This window comes from Prionailurus bengalensis, chromosome C1 (genome assembly GCF_016509475.1).
Source record: "Prionailurus bengalensis isolate Pbe53 chromosome C1, Fcat_Pben_1.1_paternal_pri, whole genome shotgun sequence".
NCBI lineage: Eukaryota > Metazoa > Chordata > Mammalia > Carnivora > Felidae > Prionailurus > Prionailurus bengalensis.
The window spans coordinates 102,340,158-102,364,928 of record NC_057345.1 but is presented as its reverse complement, the minus strand read 5'-3'; the positions used below and the strand labels follow the sequence as shown (position 1 = coordinate 102,364,928).

Below are 24,771 nucleotides of genomic sequence, written 5' to 3'. Positions count from 1 at the left end.
AAGCCTTTAGTTGGCCACAAGAGGTAATGACAAAATCATTTGTCCCCAGAATGATCTAATACTTTAAGATCAATGTTTGAATTTTCTTATGAGGAAAAACTAACATTTTTGTGAGCATCTCAGATTATTCTTTACACTTTTAAAAGTTGAGGACTTCTCGATCCCTTGCCTGTGTTTACTGTTCCATTCAACATAAAAATACGATGTGCGGTGGTCATTGAGGCATTTATGTCAAGAATTTGACACTTGCTGATTTGGTTTAGCAAGTGATGTCATCATTAGGAGTTAAAAGTATTTCTCACCACATACCATGTTACATTATAATTATTTGTCATCTTCATATAGTATGTTAATTTAGTTTTGATCACCTTTGCTATGAAAATTAAGGAGACTGGTTTATTCTGTACCTACATATAACCTTTGCATTTATTTTTATTTTTTAATCTATTTTTTAAAGTTTATGTATTTTGAGAGAGAGAGTGAGAGCATGGGGGAGGGACAGAGAGAGGGGAAGAGAGAGAACCCCAAGCAGGATCCATACCATCAGCACAGAGCCTGACGCAGGGCTTGAACCTGCTAACCACGAGATCATGACCTGAACTGAAACCAAGACTCAGATGTTCAACCGACTGAGCTACCCAGATGACCCCATATAAGCTTTGCATTGAAATATAACTTAGCTGCCCTGAGGTGACAATGCAGTCTTTCTAGGGAGCTGGAGTCCCAGACCTTGTATTTTATCATCTGTCTCTGATGGGGAGACATTCGCTGCGTTGCTGTTTAACATGTAGGAAACAAAACAGAGAAGAAAGACCTGAAGAATATAAGCCCAGAGAGCTGTTGAAGTACAAAAGAAATCGCTACAGAAGAAAAGAACACAGTCAGTGTCCCAACCTGAGGCAGAGTGTCCTGTGGTCTGCGGCTGGGCTCTGGGGTTCTGGATTCTGGTCCCAGCTGTCTGCCAGTGTGTCCATGGCCTTTTGGTAAACATGGCTGTGACACACTTTGTCCTTCTGAGAAGCCTGTGTGTGGAGGCAGGTATTGGTGGCTGAGGGTGCTCGAAGGCCGGGCCACCCCAGAGGCGAAGAAGTTCTAAACGGGTCACAGCCCAGTGTCGAGGGAGGGACCAAACTCAGAGCTCAGCTCTGGGACTGACCTCCCTGCTAGTGATTTCCCCCCACAGTGTCCCTCCCTAGAAAGTGTGGCCACTAATGTCAACTCCATCAAGGACATAAGGTATGCACGAGTACCAGGAAGTACGCTCATCACAAGAAGGAACATGAATGCACATAAGCCTTCCATCCCAGGCTGGGGACTGCACAGAGCACACAGGGAAAAGAGATGTGCAGCTTTTGAAATTCGGAAGAGGCTTAAGTAAGTCTGCAGGAGACTTGTTAAAAGTCAAGTTTATTCCTTTTAGACTCTTTCATAGCCGAACAATACACATTAAGTGTTTATCATTTATGCCATTAAGGAACTCACGGGGGTGAGTTAAGGAACTTTGGGGGTGACGTAAGACGTGCTTTCTCTTACACTGAATTAATATTTACTATATTGATTCCCAGGTCTGAGCATCTGGCTTCACTTCTGAGCAGAAATGAACCCATTTTTCTTGGTGCTGAGTCAGCATTTCCTCCCCAGACCCTGGGTTCTCCGGACATTCTGGAAGAACCGACTGTGGCCGAACAGTGAGCTATGGCCAAAGAAAGCTTCAGAGGAGCACCTGGCTTTTCCCGGCCACGGCTGAGATACTGTGTTTTCTGTGCCGAGTCTCCTGTTTCAGCTCTTAAATCATTAATTGTTAGTACAGATCTTTAAAAAAAAAAATGTTGAGATGTTCAAGGAGCCTAAGATTGAAATAGTAGGGTGATGTATAGGATAGAATTGAGAAACACTGACAGAGAGCCAAGGAGTTGAGAATCTTAAGATGTATTTTTCTTTATACACAATTAGAAGCACATATAGACTTACAGAAAGAGACTTTTAACCCAGTTAGTTAATAATGTTGGTGACTTTTTTTATCATACTCTGTGATAACATGCCCTTTACAGACCCAGTTAGACACAGTGGTTGTTCCCCAAGGTTTTGGTGTTGACTATAGCTAAAACAGATGAGGTGAATGAATGATTGCTATTATAGCTGGCTACAAGCAGGTCTTGGTTATAAGAATCTTGAAATTCTTACTAGAAGCCCTTGGTTCCCAACACCATACCCAAGTCAAAGCTAGTAGGCAGCCTCCTTTGCATGGATTTTATTCACTTGGAATTAAAGGCAGAAGCTCTTTTTAGCTAATTGCAAAAACTATCTTTTGCAATAATTGGCAGCTTCCGATGTTTCAATTGCTTTTGGGTACGGTAATTAACACGAAGACGGCCGTGAATTTTGGATACGCTCAGTACCTTAAGACAGGAGTGGTGTTAGCTACGTCTGTCAGATTGGTAAGTATGTTCTTCCTTTGATTTGAACATCCAGCCTCTCCTCTGGAAGATATCAAATCCCGGGGCTGAAGCTGCCCATCAGTAACACCGATTCTGCTACAAAATGAGCCAGTGAAGATATTGATTGGAAGTGGCATTTGTTAAGGCAATAACACCTGAGATAAAAATGAAACCCTCTTTTGTACAAAGCTCCTTGCTTATCCTCTGCACACTGCGATGGGATTGCAGCCCGATGCTCCAGACTCCCCATGAGAGCCTGTGGGCTAGTCCTGAAGCTGTTTTCTTTGTGGCTTGCCTCCTGTCCGCTGGGGAGCCCACGCTCCTCTCATTTTCATTCTTTTCCAGCTCTAGTGCTTTTGAACACAGAACCCCCATCCTCCAGCCACCCAGCCTCCACATTCCAGCCCCGTGATCTCATGGTACCCGGCAGAGCTCCCCTGCCATGCCGGCAGGCTGCCTGCTGACTCTTGCAGGGGGAGCAGATGGGAACATAAACTCGCCCGCAAGAGCAGGATGCTCTCTGTATATTTTTAAGACCAGGAATCCAGTTCTCATTTAGAGGCTGTATTTTTTTAATAGCTCCTTGAAAATTGAACAAAACCTTTCTTGTTGCTCTTATTTCTTGATAACATCATTCCCTCCGTGTAGACATATAGAATCACAGAAACTGGAGAATGGAGAAGATACATTAGATCTTGTCTGACCCATCCCCGCTGGTTACAGTTCTTTTTTCCCACAGTCTGTCCTCTAGTGCTTTTCTCTTTCAGTTTTCTCAAGAATTAGTTTCTCCATTTCTCCTGGGGGAAGGATTCCTGAGTTTGACCATGGAGGAATGTATGTGCAAATATTCATAGTCTTTTTTTTTTTTCAGCTTGATATTCCTACTCTTCATAGCCCTTTATATTAGCATAAACAGCCCCTCTTTATCCTAAGTCAAGTATTTCTGGATGGTATTTCTTTTCCTCTTCCATTTATTAAGTTCAGAGCTTGTTTTTCTGCTTTGCTTTCTCTCTTCATCAATCAGTCCCTAAAGCCCATTAATCATTTTTTTTTTTTTTTTTTACCTCACTGAAAGCTCCTTTGCTTATTCCCATATCAGGAACCCAGGGCTGGTTAAGATCCCAAGGTACTGAAGAAGCCTCACTGATATGTGTTTATTCCATGTTAACTCACTCTCTCTCTCTCTCTCTCACCCCCCCCCCCCACCCCCAGCCTCGGTTCACAACCACAAACTGTTTCGACAAAAATGGTTCTAAATTATGATATGGGGAATTACTCATATCAGTCATCTGAGGGCTGCGTGTGTGTGTGTATGTGTGTGTGCATATGGTTTTAAGTGGTAAGATTATATTTGTTCTCAGTTACTTAAAAGATATTTTTCATATCCTTGGAGCCACAAATCTTTCAGGTCTCCTGAGTGCTTGGATCAAATGCAATTCTGGACCACAGAACTATGACACATCAGTAGAATGTAGCATTCTATCGTAGAGCTGTTATCTCAGAAGTAGACGGGAAAATAATGACATACAGGGAAAGCAGACTGTATTTGTAGGATGTAGAATTCTTGAGGGAAGAGAAGGGCAAAGTGTAAATAGCCTTGGCCCTCACATATCTAAAGCAGATTAGCTCTTAAAAACTAGTTAGGTATATAGACTTTTTTCTTATATCACTTTTTTTTTTAATATCTCAGCTGTATTGAGGTATAATTGACAAGTGAAAGTGTAAGATATTTAAAGTGAACATCACAGTGATTTGATATGCACATGCCTTGTGAAAGGACTTCCTCTGCCTGGTGAATTAACATACCATCACCTCAGATGTTTATTTTTATTTGTTTGTTTTGTTGAGAATATTTAAGTTCTACTCTCTTAACAAATTCCAGTTATACCATACAGCATTATCAAGTATAATCATCATGTTTTACCTTAGATCCTCACACATTATGATTTCATGGATTGGAGGACCTAATATTATAAAAACATCACTTCTCCCCAAAGCAATCTATAGACTCAATGCAATCTCAATCACAAGCCCCAACAGTGTGGTTTTTTTTCTCTTGGAACTGGACAAGGTGATTCTAAAATGTATTGAGAAATATAAAAAGCCAAAGATGAGTAAAATAACTCTTGAAGAAGAAGGTAAAAAGACTCTCTCCACTGTGTGCCAAGACCTACTAAAAAGGCACTGTAGTGCTGACCAGAGATAGACACATAGACCAATGGGACAGACTGGAAAGACCATATATAGACACAAGCATAAAAAGGTGCTTAATTTATGACAGAAGTGGCATTCCAGAGTAATGGTCAAAGACAGTCTTTTCCATAAAGGTACTGGACCAGTCTGATATATCCATGGGGGGGGGGGGGGTTAAAAGAAATTGGATGCCTACCTCACACCATATGCAAAAAACTCCAAATGGATACACACTTAAATGTAAAAGATGAAACTTCAAAGCATACTCACACATGCATATACATATGCTTTATATATGTATACACACTCATACCTTTATGACATCAAGGTATTGAAAGATTTCTTATATGCCATAAAAATCTGTAGTCAAAAATCATATATTTGGTAAAATGAAGAATATCTCTTCATCAAAAGATAACATAAGGAAGACACATAGCTACACAATGAGAGAACATTTTGGCTATACATGTAATTGATAAAATATTAGTGTCCAGAATATATAAAAATACTTAAATCAGTAAAAGACAATCCATTCTGAGAAAAATAGGCAAAATGACCTCAATGGGCTCTCCGCAGAAGAGGAAATAAAAATAGCCAATAACCGTAAGAGTTCTCAATTTCCTTAACAACCAAAGAAATGCAATTAAACCATAATGAGATTCCACCTCATAGCCATCACCTTAGCTCAAAATAAAAATATTAAAAAAAAATACTGGCAGTGTTAATGAGGATGGAGAGGGACAGAAATTGACGATAGAAATTGCAATATGTTACATAGGTAGGAGTAGTTTTAATACCCTGTAGTACACCTGAAGAGCCATAATGCCTACCTTATGACGCAGCAGTTAGGTATATACGCTAGAGAAGGTTGGCACACAGAACACAAAGGTGTGTTTTTTTTTTTCTCTGTAACTTAATTTTTGGAAACTTGCAAGCCTACAGAAAAGTTGCAATATCAATACAATGAATGTGATGAAGTCTCCCTGGATAGCAGCTAGTAGAAAGAAGTGATACTTGCCTTGATATCCCAACTTCACTTACTAGCTGTGTGGGCAATCTGTAAAGATCTGTGAGCCTCAGTTACCTCCTCCGTAAATTGGAAGCAATAAAATGCCTGCCATGTTGGGTATTGTAAGAATTAAATGCATTGATGTATATAAAGCCCTGAGCATAAATGCCTATAACATAGTTGCCCAGCAAGTTATGGCTGCTGTTATTAATATTTTGTTGTTAAAAGTGATAATGACACATTTTATTTTTTCAGAACCTTTTAATGACAGCACGTTTACTGACGTGTATTCATTTTTCGTGTTTCACTACAGAATGCAAAATTATTCCAGAGAAAAATAGCCTTTTTTTCATCCTCTATGACTTTTTTCTTTCTCATTTTCCTATTGCAACTTCAATATTAGAAAGTGCAAACCAGTGAGAATACATGCCCTTAACAAAAATGTTTTTATAATTTCAAATAATATATAGAATTAAAAACTACTTTTGAAGAAATAAAAGTATGATTTTATCAAAAATAAAAGGAAATGGGGGCGCCTGGGTGGCGCAGTCGGTTAAGCGTCCCACTTCAGCCGGGTCACGATCTCACGGTCCGTGAGTTCGAGCCCCGCGTCAGGCTCTGGGCTGATGGCTCAGAGCCTGGGGCCTGTTTCCGATTCTGTGTCTCCCTCTCTCTCTGCCCCTCCCCCGTTCATGCTCTGTCTCTTTCTGTCCCAAAAATAAATTTAAAAAATAAACGTTGAAAAAAACATTTTTTTTAAAAATAAAAAAGAAATATATCTTATATTTATTGGTAGGATAGTCTGAGCATGTAAATAATAAAAAATCTGGAAGTTATTAGTAATTAAAATATTGATATTTTTAGAGATTATTCATATGAGCTAAATAAAAGCATAATTTAGAGTTAATTTTCATATATTAAGAAGGACAGGGGCGCCTGGGTGGCGCAGTCGGTTAAGCGTCCGACTTCAGCCAGGTCACGATCTCGCGGTCCGTGAGTTCGAGCCCCGCATCAGGCTCTGGGCTGATGGCTCAGAGCCTGGAGCCTGTTTCCGATTCTGTGTCTGCCTCTCTCTCTGCCCCTCCCCCGTTCCTGCTCTGTCTCTCTCTGTCCCAAAAATAAATAAACGTTGAAAAAAAATAAATAAAATAAATAAATAAAAGGAAATGGAAGCACAAAAATGTTACATAACTTTATCAAGAAGCAACATTAGAAATAGTGTGTAGGTTTTCTCATTTCTGGCCCAAGATCCTGCACACTGAGTTGTAATATCAGCAGTTATTTTTAAAGAAAACCGAATTAATTAAATAGCACTAGCTCTTAGCTCTGATGGTATGCCTTCCTTGCCTGAACGACAAAATGAATGAAATCACATGAAAAACCTTTGAAATGGCATTAAAAGCCCTTTAATCTCCAGTGAAACTTGGTTCTGTGTCTGAAGTCTTTCTCACTGACCCCCAGACCCACAGTCATCTTTTCCTCTTGGGAACTCCTGCCCATACCCCACTATTTATGGTTGCAAACAGATTACGATCATATTGCCACGTTGTACCATTACATCTCTTCGTAAACATATCCTCTATCTCCAATTAGCTTGCATCTCCTGGGGATCCAGACCTTTTCTTATGTGCCTTTGTATGCTCTTGAGTGCAAAAAAAAAAAAAAAAAAAAAAACCCTACCCACATTTTAAATATCATTTTCTGTCCTTAGTAACACCTAACATAGTGCTTTGCACAGACACAAAATAAATGCATAAGGATGACGACTGTCAGATTGCAGTTGTAAAAAATAGAACGAGTCATAGCTATGGTAACACGGGCATAGGATCCATGGATTCTGCCTCGAAAGCAAATGTCTCTCTTCCTCTGTTCCAGAAAGAAGCCGTAAAGCGAGTGTTCTCTGGCATTCAGCCTACAGGAATCCCCCACCTCGGCAATTACCTGGGAGCCATTGAGACCTGGGTGGGATTGCAGGAGGAGGGTGGCTCAGTGCTGTACAGCATTGTTGACCTACATTCCATCACTGTCCCCCAAGACCCGGCTGTCCTTCGGCAGAGCATCTTGGACATGACCGCTGTTCTTCTCGCCTGTGGCATAAACCCAGAGAAAAGCATCCTTTTCCAGCAATCTCAGGTCAGCTTCTCAGATGAGAACCAAGAAAACCTGTACTTTCAAATTATTTGAGGAAAAATGTGAATGGTTTATATAGCTCCTATTAATGATTCTTTTTAAATTGTTGAAGTGACTTCATTAGATGCAAAGATTTCATTGTATTTATTTTTATTTTATTTTATTTTTTAATGTTGATTTATTTTGGAGATGGAGAGACAGAGCACAAGTGGTGATGGGGCAGAGAGAGAGGGAGACACAGAATCCGAAGCAGGCTCCAGGCTCTGTGCTGTCAGCACAGAGTCCGACGCAGGGCTCGAACTCACGAGCCGTGAGATCATGAACTGAGCCGAAGTCGGATGCCCAACAAAAGAGCCACCCAGGCACCCCTATTTTTATTTTTGATTTGAGAGAGAGAGAGCGTGAGCAGGGGAGAGGGGCAGAGAGAGAGAGAGGGAGGGAGGGATTGACAGAGAGAGAGAGAGAGAGAGAGAGAGAGAGAGAGAGAGAATCTTAAGCAGGCTCTGCTCTAAGGGCATAGCCTGACACGGGGCTCAATCCCATGATCCTGGGATCATACCCTGAGCCCAAATCAAGAGTCAGAGGTTCAACCAACTGAGCCACCCAGATGCCCCGCAATGATTTAATTTTAATGTTTACCCTGCATTCATATCTTTAAATGTCATCATGAGGCAATAGTGTTTTTCACCTTTTCCTCCATTATACTTTACTTGCTTCGTATAACAAAATGTTGCATCTCATTAGTACTTGTAACTCTGGAATTGTTTTTCTATCCTGGGTTGAATTCAAACTGATGAATTCATACTGTTGACTAATCTCCTGGTGATCAAGGATAGAATTTAGCAACCAGTGGTTTTGCATAATTCCATTTTGCTTTACTGGGTATTGCATTTGGAAGGCCTATTGGATAATTCCCATTGTTCATTCTTTGTATAATAGCTTTTGAGAAGATTTGAGAGAACTGGCTGGGAAATTGGAAGACCATGTCCATTCTCTTGAGTCCAAGCCAAGAAAGGCTTCAAACAAAGCCAAAATATTTGACTCATGTCGTCACTATGGATGAATCAGTTTACTCTTGGACAGGCAGATAGCCTGGACCAGAGACAGGGCACTTAAGAGACTCCCTACCAAAGAAGATGAAAAATTTAACTGGATCATGCCCTCATTACATATCCACTTTAACGTTATGACAAAGCCCCAGCCCAAGAACAGTGTGTTAGACATGTTTTGGCACATGTTAACATGTATACATGTATGGTATATATATGTGTGTATGATGTGTTATACATGTGGATATCTCCTTCCTTGATCATAAACTTCAGACAATCATCATTTTTTTTTTAAAGAGAGAGAAACAGAGTGAGAGAGATATATCAGCAGGGGAAGGGCAGAGGGAGAGGGAGAGGGAATCTTAAGCAGACTCCATGCTCAACATGGAGAGCAGTGCTGGGTTCTATCTCATGACTGTGAGATCATGACCTGAGCCCAAATCAAGAGTTGGACGCTGAACCAACTGAGCCACTCAGGAGCCCCTGACAATCATCATTTTTATGTACGTTTTATTACCCGCAAAAGTTAGTATAAAAATTCACAGTGACCATTTAAAAAATATGTAATAGGGGCGCCTGGGTGGCTCAGTTGGTTAAGTGTCCGACTTCGGCTTATGTCATGATCTCGCGGTCTGTGAGTTCGAGCCCCACGTCGGGCTCTGTGCTGACAGCTCAGAGACTGGAGCCTGCTCCAGATTCTGTGCCTCCCTCTCTCTCTGACCCTCCGCTGCTCATGCTGTGTCTCTCTCTGTCTCAAAAATAAATAAAAACACTTAAAAAATTAAAAATAAATAAAAATGAATAAATAATATGTAATAAATGAATATCTTCAAAAAATAAATATATTTATCAGCTTAAAATGTGTTTCCAGCTTGGAGATAATGTGATAAAATAATAGCATCTAATCATTAAAATATCCGTAAAGGCAACTTGTCTCAATTTCATTCCTCACAGTTGGCCTTTAGTTACACATAACTTTTCAAATTCAATCTTGGACCGATCTAATTGTTATAAGAATATAAATGTACTTGCTTATGTTGAGCATATACCTGCCTCCCTATAATTCCCATCCACTCATTTGACTTACGCTCTCTAAAAATGCAGAATAAATCAACTCTGTCTTCCTCATGGCTGCTTTTCAAATACTCAGAGACCTTTATTATGCAATCTCTTTACCCTACAGATCCTTACCCCATAGGTCTTAACCTTCTTCACGCTGGGGGTCCCATCTCGGGAACAGTCTGTCTCTCTGAAAGCAACGTGCCTGTCCTATATCACGAAACAATGTTTATTCAAACTCTTCACATCTGTCTCCAACATTATACTGCTGACCATCATTAGAGCCACTTTTTAAGTTACTTGATACACCTTAAGTTCATCTAAGCTTTTTTTTTTTTTCATCTAAGCTATTTTTGATAAAAGCTCCCTTTTGATCCTTATGTGACACTGTTTCTAAAAATGGTATTCCCAGTACCTACTTCCATACTTCCGGAAGGCGAAAATGTCTATGTCTCCACAAAGTAACCACTTGCCAGACTGCCTTGTTAAGTGATGTTTAAAATTAAAAGCTCATTTACAACCACATCCAATGCTTGCACTTTGAGCTCATACCCCCAGGAATGATCACATTATAATTTTTTTCCCTTCTTTTTAAAGGATGTTTGGCAGTGATATCTGTAAGCATCTAAAATTTGTGATAATTAAGGTCTCTTCTTCAACATGATACTTTGTTGTTCAAAGTAGCAATAGAAAGAGCAGCCCACAGTATGGGAGACTTTGTGAGAACTCCCCCATAAGTGAGGGATAATGAAAGTCACCTTCCTTGTGATTCTTGTACGGCATGTGATACACTCATTGGTTCCAATAGTGGTGGTGGGTCTATGTCAGAGACTGCAGGTCATGGTGTTGGCTGTTTCCTCAGTGGCCTCGATACAGCCTCACAGTGCCTCGAAGCTCCCCTTCTCCCATCCCTGACTGCAGCTCCCTTCGGGGAATTTGGGTAGCCTGCCAGTAAAATGTGAGGGAAGTACTCATCAGCCCATAGTCCACAGTTCGTCCCACAAAGACAATATGAGAAGACTTCCTCAGGTGTCTTTCTAACCTCAAGACATGTTTGGTCTGGGCCATTCCTTCTTTAACTCAGACAACCCACCTTAGTACAACTGAGTGGATGGACTGGATGTTTTATCAGGTTTTCTTTCCTTGTTTAAATATTTAAGAAAGAAAAATTCAATATGTATAGAAGAGTAGGGGGTATAGTGTACTGTACCCCCATCACTTGCTAGCCTTTTGTGATTTGTCTCATCAAGGTGGTTTTTTGTGGTTGTTGAAGTATTTTAAAGCAGATAACACATATCATGGCATCGCAGCCCCTGAATATTTCAGTGTGCCTGTCTGTAAACTGAGAATATTTTCTTCCATAGCCACAATACTGTCATCACACCCAACAAAGCTAATGATAATTCCATATGATCATCTACTACGCAGTCCGTATTCAAATTACACTGAGTCTCCCAAAATGTCTTTTATATTTGGCTTGTTTGAATAATGGTCCACACTTTACATTTTTTTTGTATCTTTTGATTTGTTGTTCAAATTTTATTTTATTTCTCATAGAGTTAATCCTCCACTTAAAAAGAATTAAAACCTTAGGTTTTTTTTAGACTCCCACTTTTTTTCATGACTTTGATATGTTGATGAGCCTTTCCTTTATTTGCTATATAATTAGCTCTTTTGAGCACAAAAATAAGCCTTATTTTTTGTTGTTGCTTTTTCTTTGCTCTAATGTGTATTAGCTCATGTTTAGTGGCTATCCACCATGATTCGCAAAGTTGCTCATCGCCGTTTTTAATGGTTGCAATAGACCTATGCTTGTCTGGTGCCTGTAGAATGCCTGGATGTCAGTTCCCTCAGAATGGCCATAAAGCTTCTAGTTGTTCATGGAGGATGATGGGAAGTTCTTCCTCATGCTTTATCTTGAAAGTATGAAGGCATGTATTGGATTTGCTTCTTAGAACCATTCTCAAATAGAAGTATAATCGAACAAGCTAGTCTCCCTGAAACAGTTATTATTCTAGACACGTGGCCCCATATTTGCAGTGTTCTATTAGGTGAAAGAATCCTCATGGTGTTCATGTTTTATGTCTTACCATACAAAAATCAATAATTAACAACTGTCTTTATCAATCTGTGGAGTCTCCAATAGATGGAGACTGAAAAGAAAATGCTCATAGCATTTAGGAAAAAAATTGGAAGTCATGTTTATTAGAAAACTAATTTTTTTTTAATTTTTTTAACGTTTTTTTTATTTTATTTTTGGGATAGAGAGAGACCAGAGCATGAACGGGGGAGGGGCAGAGAGAGGGAGACACAGAATCAGAAGCAGGCTCCAGGCTCTGAGCCATCAGCCCAGAGCCTGATGCGGGGCTCGAACTCACGGACCGCGAGATCGTGACCTGAGCTGAAGTCGGACGCTTAACCGAACTGAGCCACCCAGGCGCCCCGAAAACTAATATTTTTAAATATATAAGATTGGAAAAGCCTTTTCATGTGTATGATATCTCTTTTAATCCTCAAAAGAGCACATGAGTCAGGGATTACTGTTCTTTCACAGGTTTCACATTAAGGTATGAAAATGTTCAGTAAATTATAAAATGTCCTCAGAATCATCTCTGAGAGGTGCCTGATACCTAGTAACAAATGTAGCTTCTTAATTTGACCTGTCATACAGGTGGCAAATCCAGGACTCCTTTTTTCCTCCTAAGGCACCACTTTTGGGAGGTATTCTCATGGGAGAGAACCTTATTCTGCCCCCCCACCATGCCTTTGCCTCAGTAGCTGGCGTCTGGGGGACAGCGGAGAGCCAGGGCTGACCTCAAGGTCCTCACTGTTTCTTGCTTGGGCAGTTATATCACCCTTCCACTCCTGCCTCAGGCCCTCATATCAGCCATCCTTCCCCCACATTGCAGCCACGGTCATCTTTCTACTTCAGATACCTCAGCACCTCTCTCCTATCCTCAGGTTAAAAATCTAAACTCAAGAGGCACCTGGGTGGCTCAGTTGGTTAAGCATCCGACTTTGGCTCAGGTCATGATCTCACGGTTTGTGGGTTCAAGCCCTGCATCTGGCTCTGTGCCGATAGCCTGGAGCCTGGAGGCTGCTTCAGATCCTGCGTCTCCCTCTCTGTCTGCCCCTCCCCCACTCACAAGTGTCTGTCTCTCAAAAATAAACATTAAAAAAAATTTTTTTTAATCTAAACTCAATTTCTAGAAAGCCCTTCAAGAATGAGGCCCCTGCGGGGCGCCTGGGTGGCTCAGCCGGTTAAGCGTCCGACTTCCGCTCAGGTCATGATCTCGAGGCCCGTGAGTTCGAGCCCCGCGTCGGGCTCTGTGCTGACAGCTCAGAGCCTGGAGCCTGTTTCAGATTCTGTGTCTCCCTCTCTCTGACCCTCCCCTGTTCATGCTCTGTCTCTCCCTGTCTCAAAAATAAATAAAACGTTAAAAAATATATTAAAAAAAAAAAAAGAATGAGGCCCCTGATATGTATTTATAAAATATACCTACATATTTTGTATTTATATATTATAAAATATTTTTACATATTTATATACATTATATTTATTATAAAATAATCTATATAATTTATATACATAAGGGGATATTATTCAGCCATAAAAAGGAATGAAATCTTGCCACTTGCAACTACATGGATAGACCTCAAGCATATAATGCTAATCGAAGTAAGTCACTGAAAGACATACTGTATGATTTCACTCATGTGGAATTTAAGAAACAAAACAAAGGGGCAAAGTCAAAAAAAAAAAAAAAAAGAGAGAGAGAGACAAACCAAGAAACAGACTCTTAACTATAGAGAAGCTAGTGGTTACCAGATGGGAGGGGATGGAGGGATGGGTGTAGTAGGTGGTGTGCAGTAAGGAGTAAGTACCCTTGTGATGAGCACCGGGTGATGTATGTTAAGTGATAAATCACCATATTGTACACGTGAAACTAATATTACACTATATGTTAACTATACTAGAACTAAAATTAAAAACGTAATTAAAAAAAAAAAAAAGAACAAGGCCCCTAAGAACATCCGTCCAGTGTTGTTTCCACTCTACCACTGTTCATTCATCAGGTTGTTTGTGTTCAGATGATCTGATTAGCTTTTACTAATAACTCTTTAAAGCAAGAGTTGGGGAGGTTCTGGTTTTATTTTGAGAAAATTTGATAAATCAGTTCTTAACTTTCAAAGCAGATCACTTAGAGGTCAGTTGTCTATTTAACAAGGGTTTTTGTTAGGTCCTTTCTTTGGGAGTTTTATAATGCATTCAAGCATTTAATTGATCATGAAACATGTAACCAAGAGGGTAGGGATTTAGAGAACAATTGTACTTCAAGCCAATGCCAGCTAAAATTAGATATACCTTCATTACCCTTCCCATACACTGTTATTTACAAATAAAATTAAGAATTTTGGGGGCGCCTGAGTGGCTCAGTCGGTTGAGTGACTGATTCTTGGTTCCGGCTCAGGTCATGATCTCACAGCTCGTGAGATCGAGCCCCACCCACATCAGCCTCTGTACTGACAGCACATAGCCTGCTTGGGATTCTCTCTCTCTCCCTCTCTTTCTCTGCGCCTCCCCCACTCATGCATGTGCTCTCTCTCTCTCTCCTATACTAAATAAACTTTTTAAAAAAAGAATTTTTGAAATTGCGAACTAGAGAAACATTTTTAATTATATAGCGCCCTCTTTTCATGTGTTATCCATTGTGTTAAGCAAAGTACTTGAAGCTAAATCCAAGACTCGTTCCCCAGGTGCTATTGTTGTACATGGGAGTAAGTTCTAGCAATCATTTGAAGTAGGGAAGGAATTTAGCTGTGCTATAATGCTTATTTTACCAATAATTTTCATTTCCAATCCTCTGCATTCTTTCTCAGCAGTCTGACTGAAACAATTTAGACTTATTGAAGATTTTTCTCATTATTTTCTTTTTCTTTCTCTCCCAGTGGCCTCTAGTCATGGTGCTTCCCCTAAAATATGTTTGCCATATGTGGGGAATTTTACAGAGCCTGTCTTCTGAAAGGTGTGTGTGTGTGTGTGTGTGTGTGTGTGTGTGTGTGTGAGAGAGAGAGAGAGAGAGAGAGAGAGAGAGACTGAGAAGGAGAGAGAGCAAGCAAGCCCACTTGTGTGTGTGTTTGGCAGAAGTTTCCATCCCAATGCCAAAATCAATGGTCTTTTATTTCCAGCAGGCCTGAGTGCACATCCAGTCCGATTCCCACAGCTGTCTCTGAGGTGCACCTCTCCACATCTTTAGTTGTTACTTTCCTTGTGAACTAATCACCCTGCGGATGGAAGATAAAAGCTGGAGTTCATAGCTTTAGGCGCTGGCTTTCTGCCAGAGCCAGGAGAAAAGGACAGTTTCGGCCAGCAGACAGTATGTTACAGAGAGCTCCAGCACTGTCCAGGGAAGAGTTGAGGGAGAAGAGTGGAATCTACAGCTTTGGAATGTGGCTTCAGTCTCTAATTAGAGTTATGTTTTGTTTTCCAGGAAACTAAAATCAATAATAATAATAATAATAATAATAATAATAAAGGATAGTAAATAGTAACCAAGCTCTCACATGTATCCTGGCTCATGTACACAAACATAAGGTGTACCTGACCCACTGTCCCTCATCTCAGAGGTGTGAGACCCCCAACACTTAAACTTGAACAGACAGTCTCATGTTTTCACTTACTCAAGAATTTTGGAAGCCTATTTGACAATACATATTTATAGTTGTTGAACTCTCAAAGTTGTTAGGCTACCAACAACAGGTGCAACATACAACTCAGAAAGAAAGTAGGGGCCCCTGGCTGGCTCAGTCGGTAAAGCACGCGACCCTCGATCTCGGGGTTGTGAGTTCGAGCCCCACGTTGGGTGTGGAGATCACTTAAAAAATATATAAGTTTTTTAAAAAAGAAAGAAAGCAAACAAACATCCGTAAAGATTAATGGACTTGAGAAATCAATTTATAAAATTGCCATTACCTCCAAAGTTTCTAGGGAGAGACAAAGGATCTGAATGGCTCATGGTATAAATAATTGAGAGAAGTTAGGAAGATTACACAACCAAACTCCCCAAGTATTTCTTTCTCTAAGAAGTTTCCACTGGTACCACTTGCTCGCCTGGATTGATACTCCCTGTGACATCATGAGCAAGCTACGGTAGTTTTGCTGCCTCCATCCTGGACCACAGGATTAAGTCGTATCATAATTATACTTTCAGGAAGAGTTCTATTTTACTATCATAGCAATAGTGGAAAAAGTACAGGTTTTACAGCCAGCTATAGTTCGCCTGAATCGCACTGTGACCTCTTTTTGTTGTCACATGCTGGGCAAGTTCTCTGAACCCCCGTTTTAATGTCTAGAAGAGGGATATTTAAATAATAGGACGTATGATACCTGGTAAGTGTTAACTTTCTTTCTTGCCCTACCCCACTACACACAATACTGCTCCCACCGAGGCTTCTTGATACCGTGAAGATTTAAGGGTGGAGTGGAATTGGAAGGTGCAGCTCAAATGAATGATAGTACCTATCTTGATACTCAGTAATCAAATATTTTCTGAAAAGTTTCTTGTTGAAGGTTTTGGGGGAGCTTCTTAAATAGTTCAGGGTGCCTGCGTGGCTCAGTCAGGTAAGCGTCCGACTTCAGCTCAGATCGTGGTCTCACGGTTCGTGAATTCGAGCCCCACATTGGACTCTCTGCTCTCAGCACAGAGCCTGCTTCAAATCCTCTGTCTCCCCTCTCCCTCTGCCCCTCCCCTGCTCAAGTTCTCTCTCTCAAAAATAAACAAGCATTAAAAAAAAAAAAAAGAGTTCAGATATTCAAAAAAGCAGGAAGATGAATGGTTGCTTTTTGCAATGCTAACCTTTGGGCATACTTACTTATTAATGCTTTTTGTTTTTTAAGAAATAAGATATTAGGAGTATAGTAAAAACTTTCTATTTAGCTCCCTCTAATCCCATTCCACTTGCTGCCTCCCCAGAGGTAACCACTGTATTGAATTTGATATTCATCATTCCAATGTATGTGTTTATATTTTTATTGCATAGGCTTTAGCCGTAACAGTCCATACTATTAATTTTTCATGTTTTAAAACTTTACATAGGTGGTGGTACGCACATAGCTTCCTGCATCTCCAGTTTTGTGTGCAGCATTACTGGGCTGAGATTTGTTCATTTTGACTGCTCTCGATATTCCACTGTCTGGCTCTATCACAATTTATCCATTTCCCCAGTAAAGAATTATTTATATTTTTTTCTCCAGTTTTTTGTTATTATAAACAATACTATAGCATGCTTGTATATGCCTTATGTGTACGCCTGAAAGAGTTTTCTAGGTATGCGTACCTAAAGTGGGATCATGACAATGTGTGACATACATCATCAGCTTTACTGGATATAGCCAGATTGCTCTCCAAATTGGCATTCCAGTTTATATTCCTACCAATAGAAAAGGAAAAGAGAAAATACTCCCTGTCTACCATGTGAGCACGCAGTGGAAAGCAGCTGTCTGCACACCAGGAAGAGAGCTCTCACCAGAACCTGACCCTGCTGGCACCCTGGGTTTGGACTTCCAGCCTCCAAAAATGTGAGACAATAAATTTCTGTTGTTTAAGCTACCCAGTGTGGGGTATCTTGTTATGACAGCCAAGCAGATTAATACAGAGCTACTTAGCCATTACCGTAAGTGGAAGGCTTGTGCTTGGATAGGAAATTCAATATTGTTAACATGTCAGTTCTCTCTAATTTGATCCATAGATTCATTGCAATCCTAATTGAGATGTTGTAGACACTGACAAATTGAATTTGAAATGTATATGGCAATACAGAGTACTTAGAATACCCAAAACAGTTTTGAAAGAGAAAACACAGTTGGAGGACTGATACCACCTTTCCTTAAGACTTACGCTAAAGCTACAATAATCAAGTGAGTGTGGTCTTGAGATAAGAATAGACTAATAGATCAATGCAAAGGAATAGGGAATCCAGAAGTATACCCACATCCAGAAGCCAAATGTTTTCAACAAAAGTGTCAAACCATTTCAGTGGGAGAAAGATAGTCTTTTCAGCAAATGGTTTTAGGTGTCCAACTGGATATCCATATGGGGAGAGGGGAATGAACCTTGGCTCTTATCTTACACCATTCACAACACATCAACCTAAAACTACCATAGACCTAAATGTAAATGTGAAAACTATAAAACTTCCAGAGGAAATCATGGGGGGAATCTTCCAGACCTTGAGGGTAGGCAAAGCCTTCTTAGAAAGTACAAGAAAAGCATTTAACTTAAAAGAAAATGTTGATACTTGTTTGAGTTCCTGAAAAGATAAAGCTTCTATTTTTTTTTTTTTAATTTTTATTTTAGAGAGTGTGTGAGCAGGGGAGAGGGCCAGAGGGAGAGAGAGAATCCCAAGCAGGCTCCATGCTCAGCACGGAGCCTGATGGGCTTGATGCAGGGCTGAATCCCCTGACCCTGGGATCATGACCTGAGCCGAAATCAAGAGTCAGATGCTCAACCGACTGAGCCACCCAAGCACCCCAAAACTTCTATTTTTTGAAAGACACCATTAAGAAAATGAAAAGGTGAGCCATAAAGTAGGAGAAAATATTTTTAATACATGCATTTGACAAACTCTGTGCCAAATATATACAGGACTCTTAACTCAGTAAGACAGCCTAATTTTGTAATTGGACACTACATATTGAACAGACATTTCACAAATGAAGAAGTAAGCACGTGAAAAGCTCAACATCATGGTTGTCAGAGAAATGTAAAATAAAACCACAGGGATATACCATTTCACCCACTTGGTTGACTAAAATTAAAAATACTGGCAATACTAAATTTCAGTAAGGTTATGAAGCAGACTGAACTCTCATACATTGCTAGCAAAAATATAAAATGGCAGTTTCTTACAAAATTAAACATGTTTACCCAATGACCCAGTAATTCCAGTCCTGGGTATTTTCCCAAGAGAAATGAAAACATTGCCTACAAAATGACTTGTACACAAATGTTCATAGTATTTTAGTTATAATAGCCCCCCCAAATCCTAAACACCCATCAACGAGTAAATAGATAAACAATTGTAGAATATTCAGTTAATGGAATACTATTCAACCATGAAAAGGAGTATATCACACTGTGGAGGAGTCTCAGAAATATTATGTTGCTAGAAGCCAAGCACAGAAGAGTTCATATTATATAATTCCATTTACAGGCTTTTCTAGGATAGGCAGAACTAATCCATAATAACAGAAAACAGGTCAGTGGTTTCCAGGAGCAGGGGTGAGGGATTTGTTGCAAAGGGGCATGAGGCAACTTTTGGGGGACATTGAAATGTTCTTTGTCTTGATGGGTGTGGTGCTTACACATGTAAATTGGTCAAAGCTCATTGGACTGAACAGCTAAAATAGGTACATCTTACTGTGTATAAATTATGCTCCACCAAAGTTGATATAATAGAAAAAAAATTTTTTTGAAATAAGTAGACACTCTGGATGTTGTTATATAAGTCAAAAGAAAAAAGAACCATGGAATTGTGTACGAACACTACAGGTATTTCAATGTAGCTGTTGTTCCGACATTTAAAATGGCACAGACAAAACAGATATGGCATGAAAATGTCATCCAATATTTGAGTCATCCATTCACAGTGAAGCCAAGAATCAACCTGCTCACAGATTTAGTAACTAAACAAATTATTTGATTTGTTGAGGTAACGTGTACCTTGTATGTCTTCAAATGGTACAGATTGTAAACCAGCCAGAAGCACTGTGAAACCAAGTGTTACAACTATTGGCATCCCTCCAGGGAAAGTGTGAGAGCAATGTGCTTATTAGGACAGTGTTTAGAATTAGATTGAAGGGATTTTTTTAAATTTTTTTTAACGCTTATTTATTTTTGAGAGAGACAGAGACTGAATGCGAGCTGGAGAGGGGCAGAGAAAGAGAGAGACACAGAATCCAAAGCAGGCTCCAGGCTCTGAGCTGTCAGCACAGAGCCTGACACAGGGCTTGAGCCCACAGCCATGAGATCACCACCTGAGCCGAGGTTGGATGCTTAACCAACTGAGCCACCCAGGCGCCCCTAGATTGACGGGATTTTAACTGCCAAGAATTTCAGGAAATTTTAGTCAAAAACTGAAAAGAGCTTAAAATAAGAATATGAAAACCATCTTTAATTTAAGATTTTCATTATTTTTGCTTTGAAATTGATGTGTTTCCTTGTCTAAACATTATTTATCCAAATCAAAGCAAACAAAAACTATGTAGGGAGAGCCATCTTTTGCAAATATATTTTCTCTCTTTTTTTAAAGACCTTATTATTAAGTAATCGCTACACCCAATGTGGGGCTCAAACTTACAACCCCAAGATCAAGAGTTGCACGCTCCACCGAATGAGCCAGCCAGGCGCCCCTACAAACGTATTTTCTACTTCATTACGTCACAGGATTACGAACACAACGAAGTGTTTGTGTTTTTAATGAAGTGCAACGTGACCCCTTACCTGGGCTTAGTCTGTTCTTACTTCTTATACTTCTTTACTTCTCTGATTCACTGATACATAGCCACTTCCTCCTTTTAGGATTTTCTCTTGACTCTAATGATAGGGCAGTAATGTATTTTTCTTCTACTCCTCTGATCATTTGTTTCATTTACTGACTCTCTTGAATCCACAGTTCTGTCCTGAGATAAAAATCTCTCCATATATATTCTACCCTCCTAAAGTCATACCTCCTTTATAAATTTCAGCCATTTTCTCTCCCGTCTTTGCTGCCAGCGCCTACCTTTCGTCTTAATTCTACACTTGCACTTCTAGCTACCTTCCAGGCATCTCTATCTGGATTACTTTCCCAAATCTCAACTTCAACATACCGGAAGCCAGGGCTTTCCTTTTTGCCTCTGACCAGTCCCTCCACCTGATTTTTTAAAATAATTTGAGGCGAGATTCATGTAACATAAAATTAGCCATTTTTCCTAACTTGAGAAATAGGTTTAATCTGTATGTTTTTCTTTACACAGTATTCTTTAAAAATAGTGGTAAAATATACATCACATAAAATTTATCATCTTAACCATTTTTAAGTGTACCATTCAAAAATGTTAGGGGCGCCTGGGTGGCGCAGTCGGTTAAGCGTCCGACTTCAGCCAGGTCACGATCTCGCGGTCCGTGAGTTCGAGCCCCGCGTCAGGCTCTGGGCTGATGGCTCGGAGCCTGGAGCCTGTTTCCGATTCTGTGTCTCCCTCTCTCTGCCCCTCCCCCATTCATGCTCTGTCTCTCTCTGTCCCAAAAATAAATAAACGTTGAAAAAAAAAAAATGTTAAATACAGTTCCACTGTTGTGTAACCAATCTCCATAACTTTTCATCTTAGAAAACTAAAGCTCTGTACCCATTAAACAACAATTTCACATTCTCCACCTCCTCCAGTCCCTGGTCACCAACTTTCTGTCTCTATGAGTTTGACTACTCTAGGTAATTCGTATAAGTAAAATCATGCAGTATTTGTCTTTTGTGACTGTCTTATTTCACTTAGCTTCATGTCCTCAAGACTCATCTGTGTTATAGCACCTGTCAGAAATGTTTTTGTTTTTAAGGCTGAATAATATTCTGTTGTATGCATATACCTCATTTTGTTTATCCATTTGTCTGCCAAAGGACATTTGTGTTTCTTCCACTTATTGGCTAGTGTGAATATGGGGGCACAAATGCTTGAGACCCTGCTTTGAATTTTTTATATCTATACCCAGAAGTATGCTGGATCATATGGTAATTCTATCTGTAATTTTTTGAGGACCACCTTACTGTTTTCCATAGCAGTTGGACCATTTTGCACTCCCACCAACAAAGGTTCCAATTTCCCTGTCCTCACCAGCCCTTGTTATTTTCTGGGCTTTTTGTTTGTTTGTTTGTTCTTGATAGCAGCCATCTAATGGATATGAGGTGATACCTCATTGTGGTTTTAATGTGCATTTTTATAATGATTAGTGATGTTGAGCATCTTTTTATATGCTTGTTGGTCATTTGTATATCTTCGGAGAAATGTCTATTCAAGTCCTTTGCCCATTTTCTTAAATCAGACTGTTTGTTTGTTTGTTTGTTGAGTTGTAGGAGTTATTTTCTCCCATTTTGTAGGTTGCCTTTACGCTTTGATTGTATACTCTTGATGAAAAAAAGGTTTTAATTTTGATGTACCCCAAAAAAAACTCCATTATTTTGTTGGACCTAAATTCCCAGGGCTATTGGACATGCCCACACAGAAATTTAAAATAGAAGCTACTAAAAAATGGATTTTATTTTTTTTAATTTTTTAAAAGTTTTTATTTATTCATTTCGAGAGAGAATCCCAAGCAGGCTCTGCACTGGCAGCACAGAGCCTGATGGAGCACTCGAACTCCGGAAATGTGAGATCTTGACCTGAGCCGAAACCACGAGTTGGACGCTTAACCGACCAAGCCACCCAGGCGCCCCAAAATTGGATTTTATTTACAAAATAAGCAAACTGTCTGCCATCAAGTTCTGTACAGGATAGCTAACACTCTTCCTTCCTCAAGGTAGCCAATTTTGAGAGTGGCTTGTGGTATATTGTTACTGTTTTAATTATTCATGTTCATTTCCTGTAAGAACAGGGATCAGCCAACTTTTTCTGTAAAGGCACAGATAGTAAATATTTTAGGCTTTGCAAGCCACATGCAGTCTCTGTCACCCCTGCCATCACCACCACCTCTTCTCCTTTTCCTCCTCCTATTTTGCCTTCTCCTCCCTCTCACTCTCTTTTTTATTTGATTATCCTTTATTTATATTTGAGAAAGAGAGAGACCAGGGGAGGGGCAGCAGAAGAGGGAGACAGAGAATCCCAAGCAGACCCTGTGCTGTCAGCCAGAGCCTGACGTGGGGCTCGACCCCACAAACTGAGATCATGACCTGAGCTGAAGTCAAGAGCTGGACGCTTCACCAACTCAGCTACCCAGGTGCCCCTATTTGGTTACCCTTTAAAAATGTAGAAACCATTCTTAGCCCATGGACTGAACAAACGCAGTCCACAGGCCAAAGGCCTGTGAGCAGTAGTTTGCTAACCCTAGCAATAGTTTGCTAGTAGTATGAGGATTAAGTGCCCTTATACACTGGCATGTGACTATGAGTGCATCCTGTAGGAGAAGTGTCTATTCCTACTCCACTAATGTTGGGTTCCTCCATATGACAGTAAAAAGTGAGTGGGCATTGTATACATGATGCCTAAACAGAACCTTTAAAAGCAATTTCCTGTTTGTTATAACTCTGCTGCTCTTTTCTTCTAACTTGAGAATGGCATGTTCCAGATAGGGAATACTCCTTCCGTTTGGGTCTTGGAATGAGAAGGTGTATAAGATAGAGCTATAGCCAGCCTTCAGCTACCAATATATAATGTGTATGAGAAAGAAGCCATTGCTCTAAGCCATTTATGTTGGGGGTTACTTGTTACTCAGCATAGCCAAGAAATAGCTGGCTAATATAATGCAATAGGTTTTTTTAAATCCATATATACACACATACATACATATACACAATAGGCAATACAGTTTAGATGGGGATGACTTTTAACTCAACTGCAGGCTGATAGAAGCTGTTTATTTAGCTTTGGAAATATTGGACTAGAAAACGTATAGAAAAAATCCAAATGTGTACACATAAATACTGACAGTTGAAGAGAGTGAGTGAGAGTTTATCATTGATAACATACTGCTGTTAATTAAGATCAGATCCCCAAACAAGGTTCTGTGAAGGGGATTTGTCGTGGGGATGATGAGTCCAATAAAAATACTCAGCCTGAAATTGTTGGTTTTGAGAAGATATGATAAATGGGAATTTGTGAGTCTGAATGATCTTCCAAGTGGTCTAACCAAAATTTACAGGGCCTGATTCCTGGGAAGATCACAGTGTTTCTATGGGAAATAGTAAAATCCTGAGGGACACTGAGGGTATTTTAGACAATTTGATCCACTATTTACTGAACCAGCTAATTGCTTGAATGCATTTGATTGCTACCTAACAGCTATACCTTTGGGAATCATGGTATTCTATGTTCTTTTTGTTAATTAGATATTTTTAGAGAATAATGTAACAAACATTCATGTTTCCAACAGCAAGGGTGAATATTGTTAACATTTTGTCATACTTGCTTGACTTTCTTATATTAAAAAAATGATTATGAAGTTGAGGTCCCCTTTAATTCTTCCCGTTGCCATTCCCCATACCCCTCCTCCCTGCATCCCTTTTCTCTCTCCCCAGGCAACCAAAATCATAGATTTGGTGTGTGTCAATCTAGCCAATCTTTCATACTGGTTTTCACATGTAATTTCATGACCAATATATAATATTTTTATTTGTATGGTTTTTAAAAATTATATAAGTAATGCCATATTGGGGTGCTTATAGCAATTTTCTTTTTTCATGCAGCAGTATGTTTTTGTGATCTCACATTTATACATATAAATCTAGTTCATTTCTTTTATGTGTTGTGTACTGTGCTATTATATAAATATGCCACACTTTATTTAGACATTTCCCCATTAATCAATCTTTAATTTCATTCATGCATTCATTTAACAAATATTTATTGAGCACTTACTGTGTTCTTGGTACTCTGCTAGGTATTCCCATTGCTTTGCCACCATGGTACTCATAACTATCGTAAATTTTCCAAACATAAGGTATATGAGGTGATAGGTTATTCAGAAAAACATTAAGGGATATTAGGAGTGTCACTGAGGGAGACAGATTGTTATGTTAAACAGCGCAGTCTGGTAAGCCTCCTTAATGATATTTTAGCAAAAACTTAAGGTGAAGGAGTCAGCCAGGTGGCTGGCTATCTGGGAGAAGAGAATTCCTATCACAAAAAAGAGCCCTTGCAAAGCCCCTA

The 24,771-nt window shown here is 39.7% G+C and overlaps 1 protein-coding gene across 2 annotated transcripts in view; it reads left to right on the top strand.

The window, feature by feature from the left end:
* The window catches only part of WARS2 (tryptophanyl tRNA synthetase 2, mitochondrial), a 96,094-nt gene that overhangs the window by 43,135 nt on the left and 28,188 nt on the right, over positions 1–24,771 (top strand). Inside the window, exon 2 of one of the 2 annotated variants that reach the window (XM_043575968.1) lies at positions 7,516–7,773. In XM_043575968.1, the coding sequence (XP_043431903.1) occupies positions 7,516–7,773 (258 nt within the window). The remainder of the gene's footprint in view (positions 1–7,515; positions 7,774–24,771) is intronic. The other variant, XM_043575969.1, reaches the window with a different exon arrangement.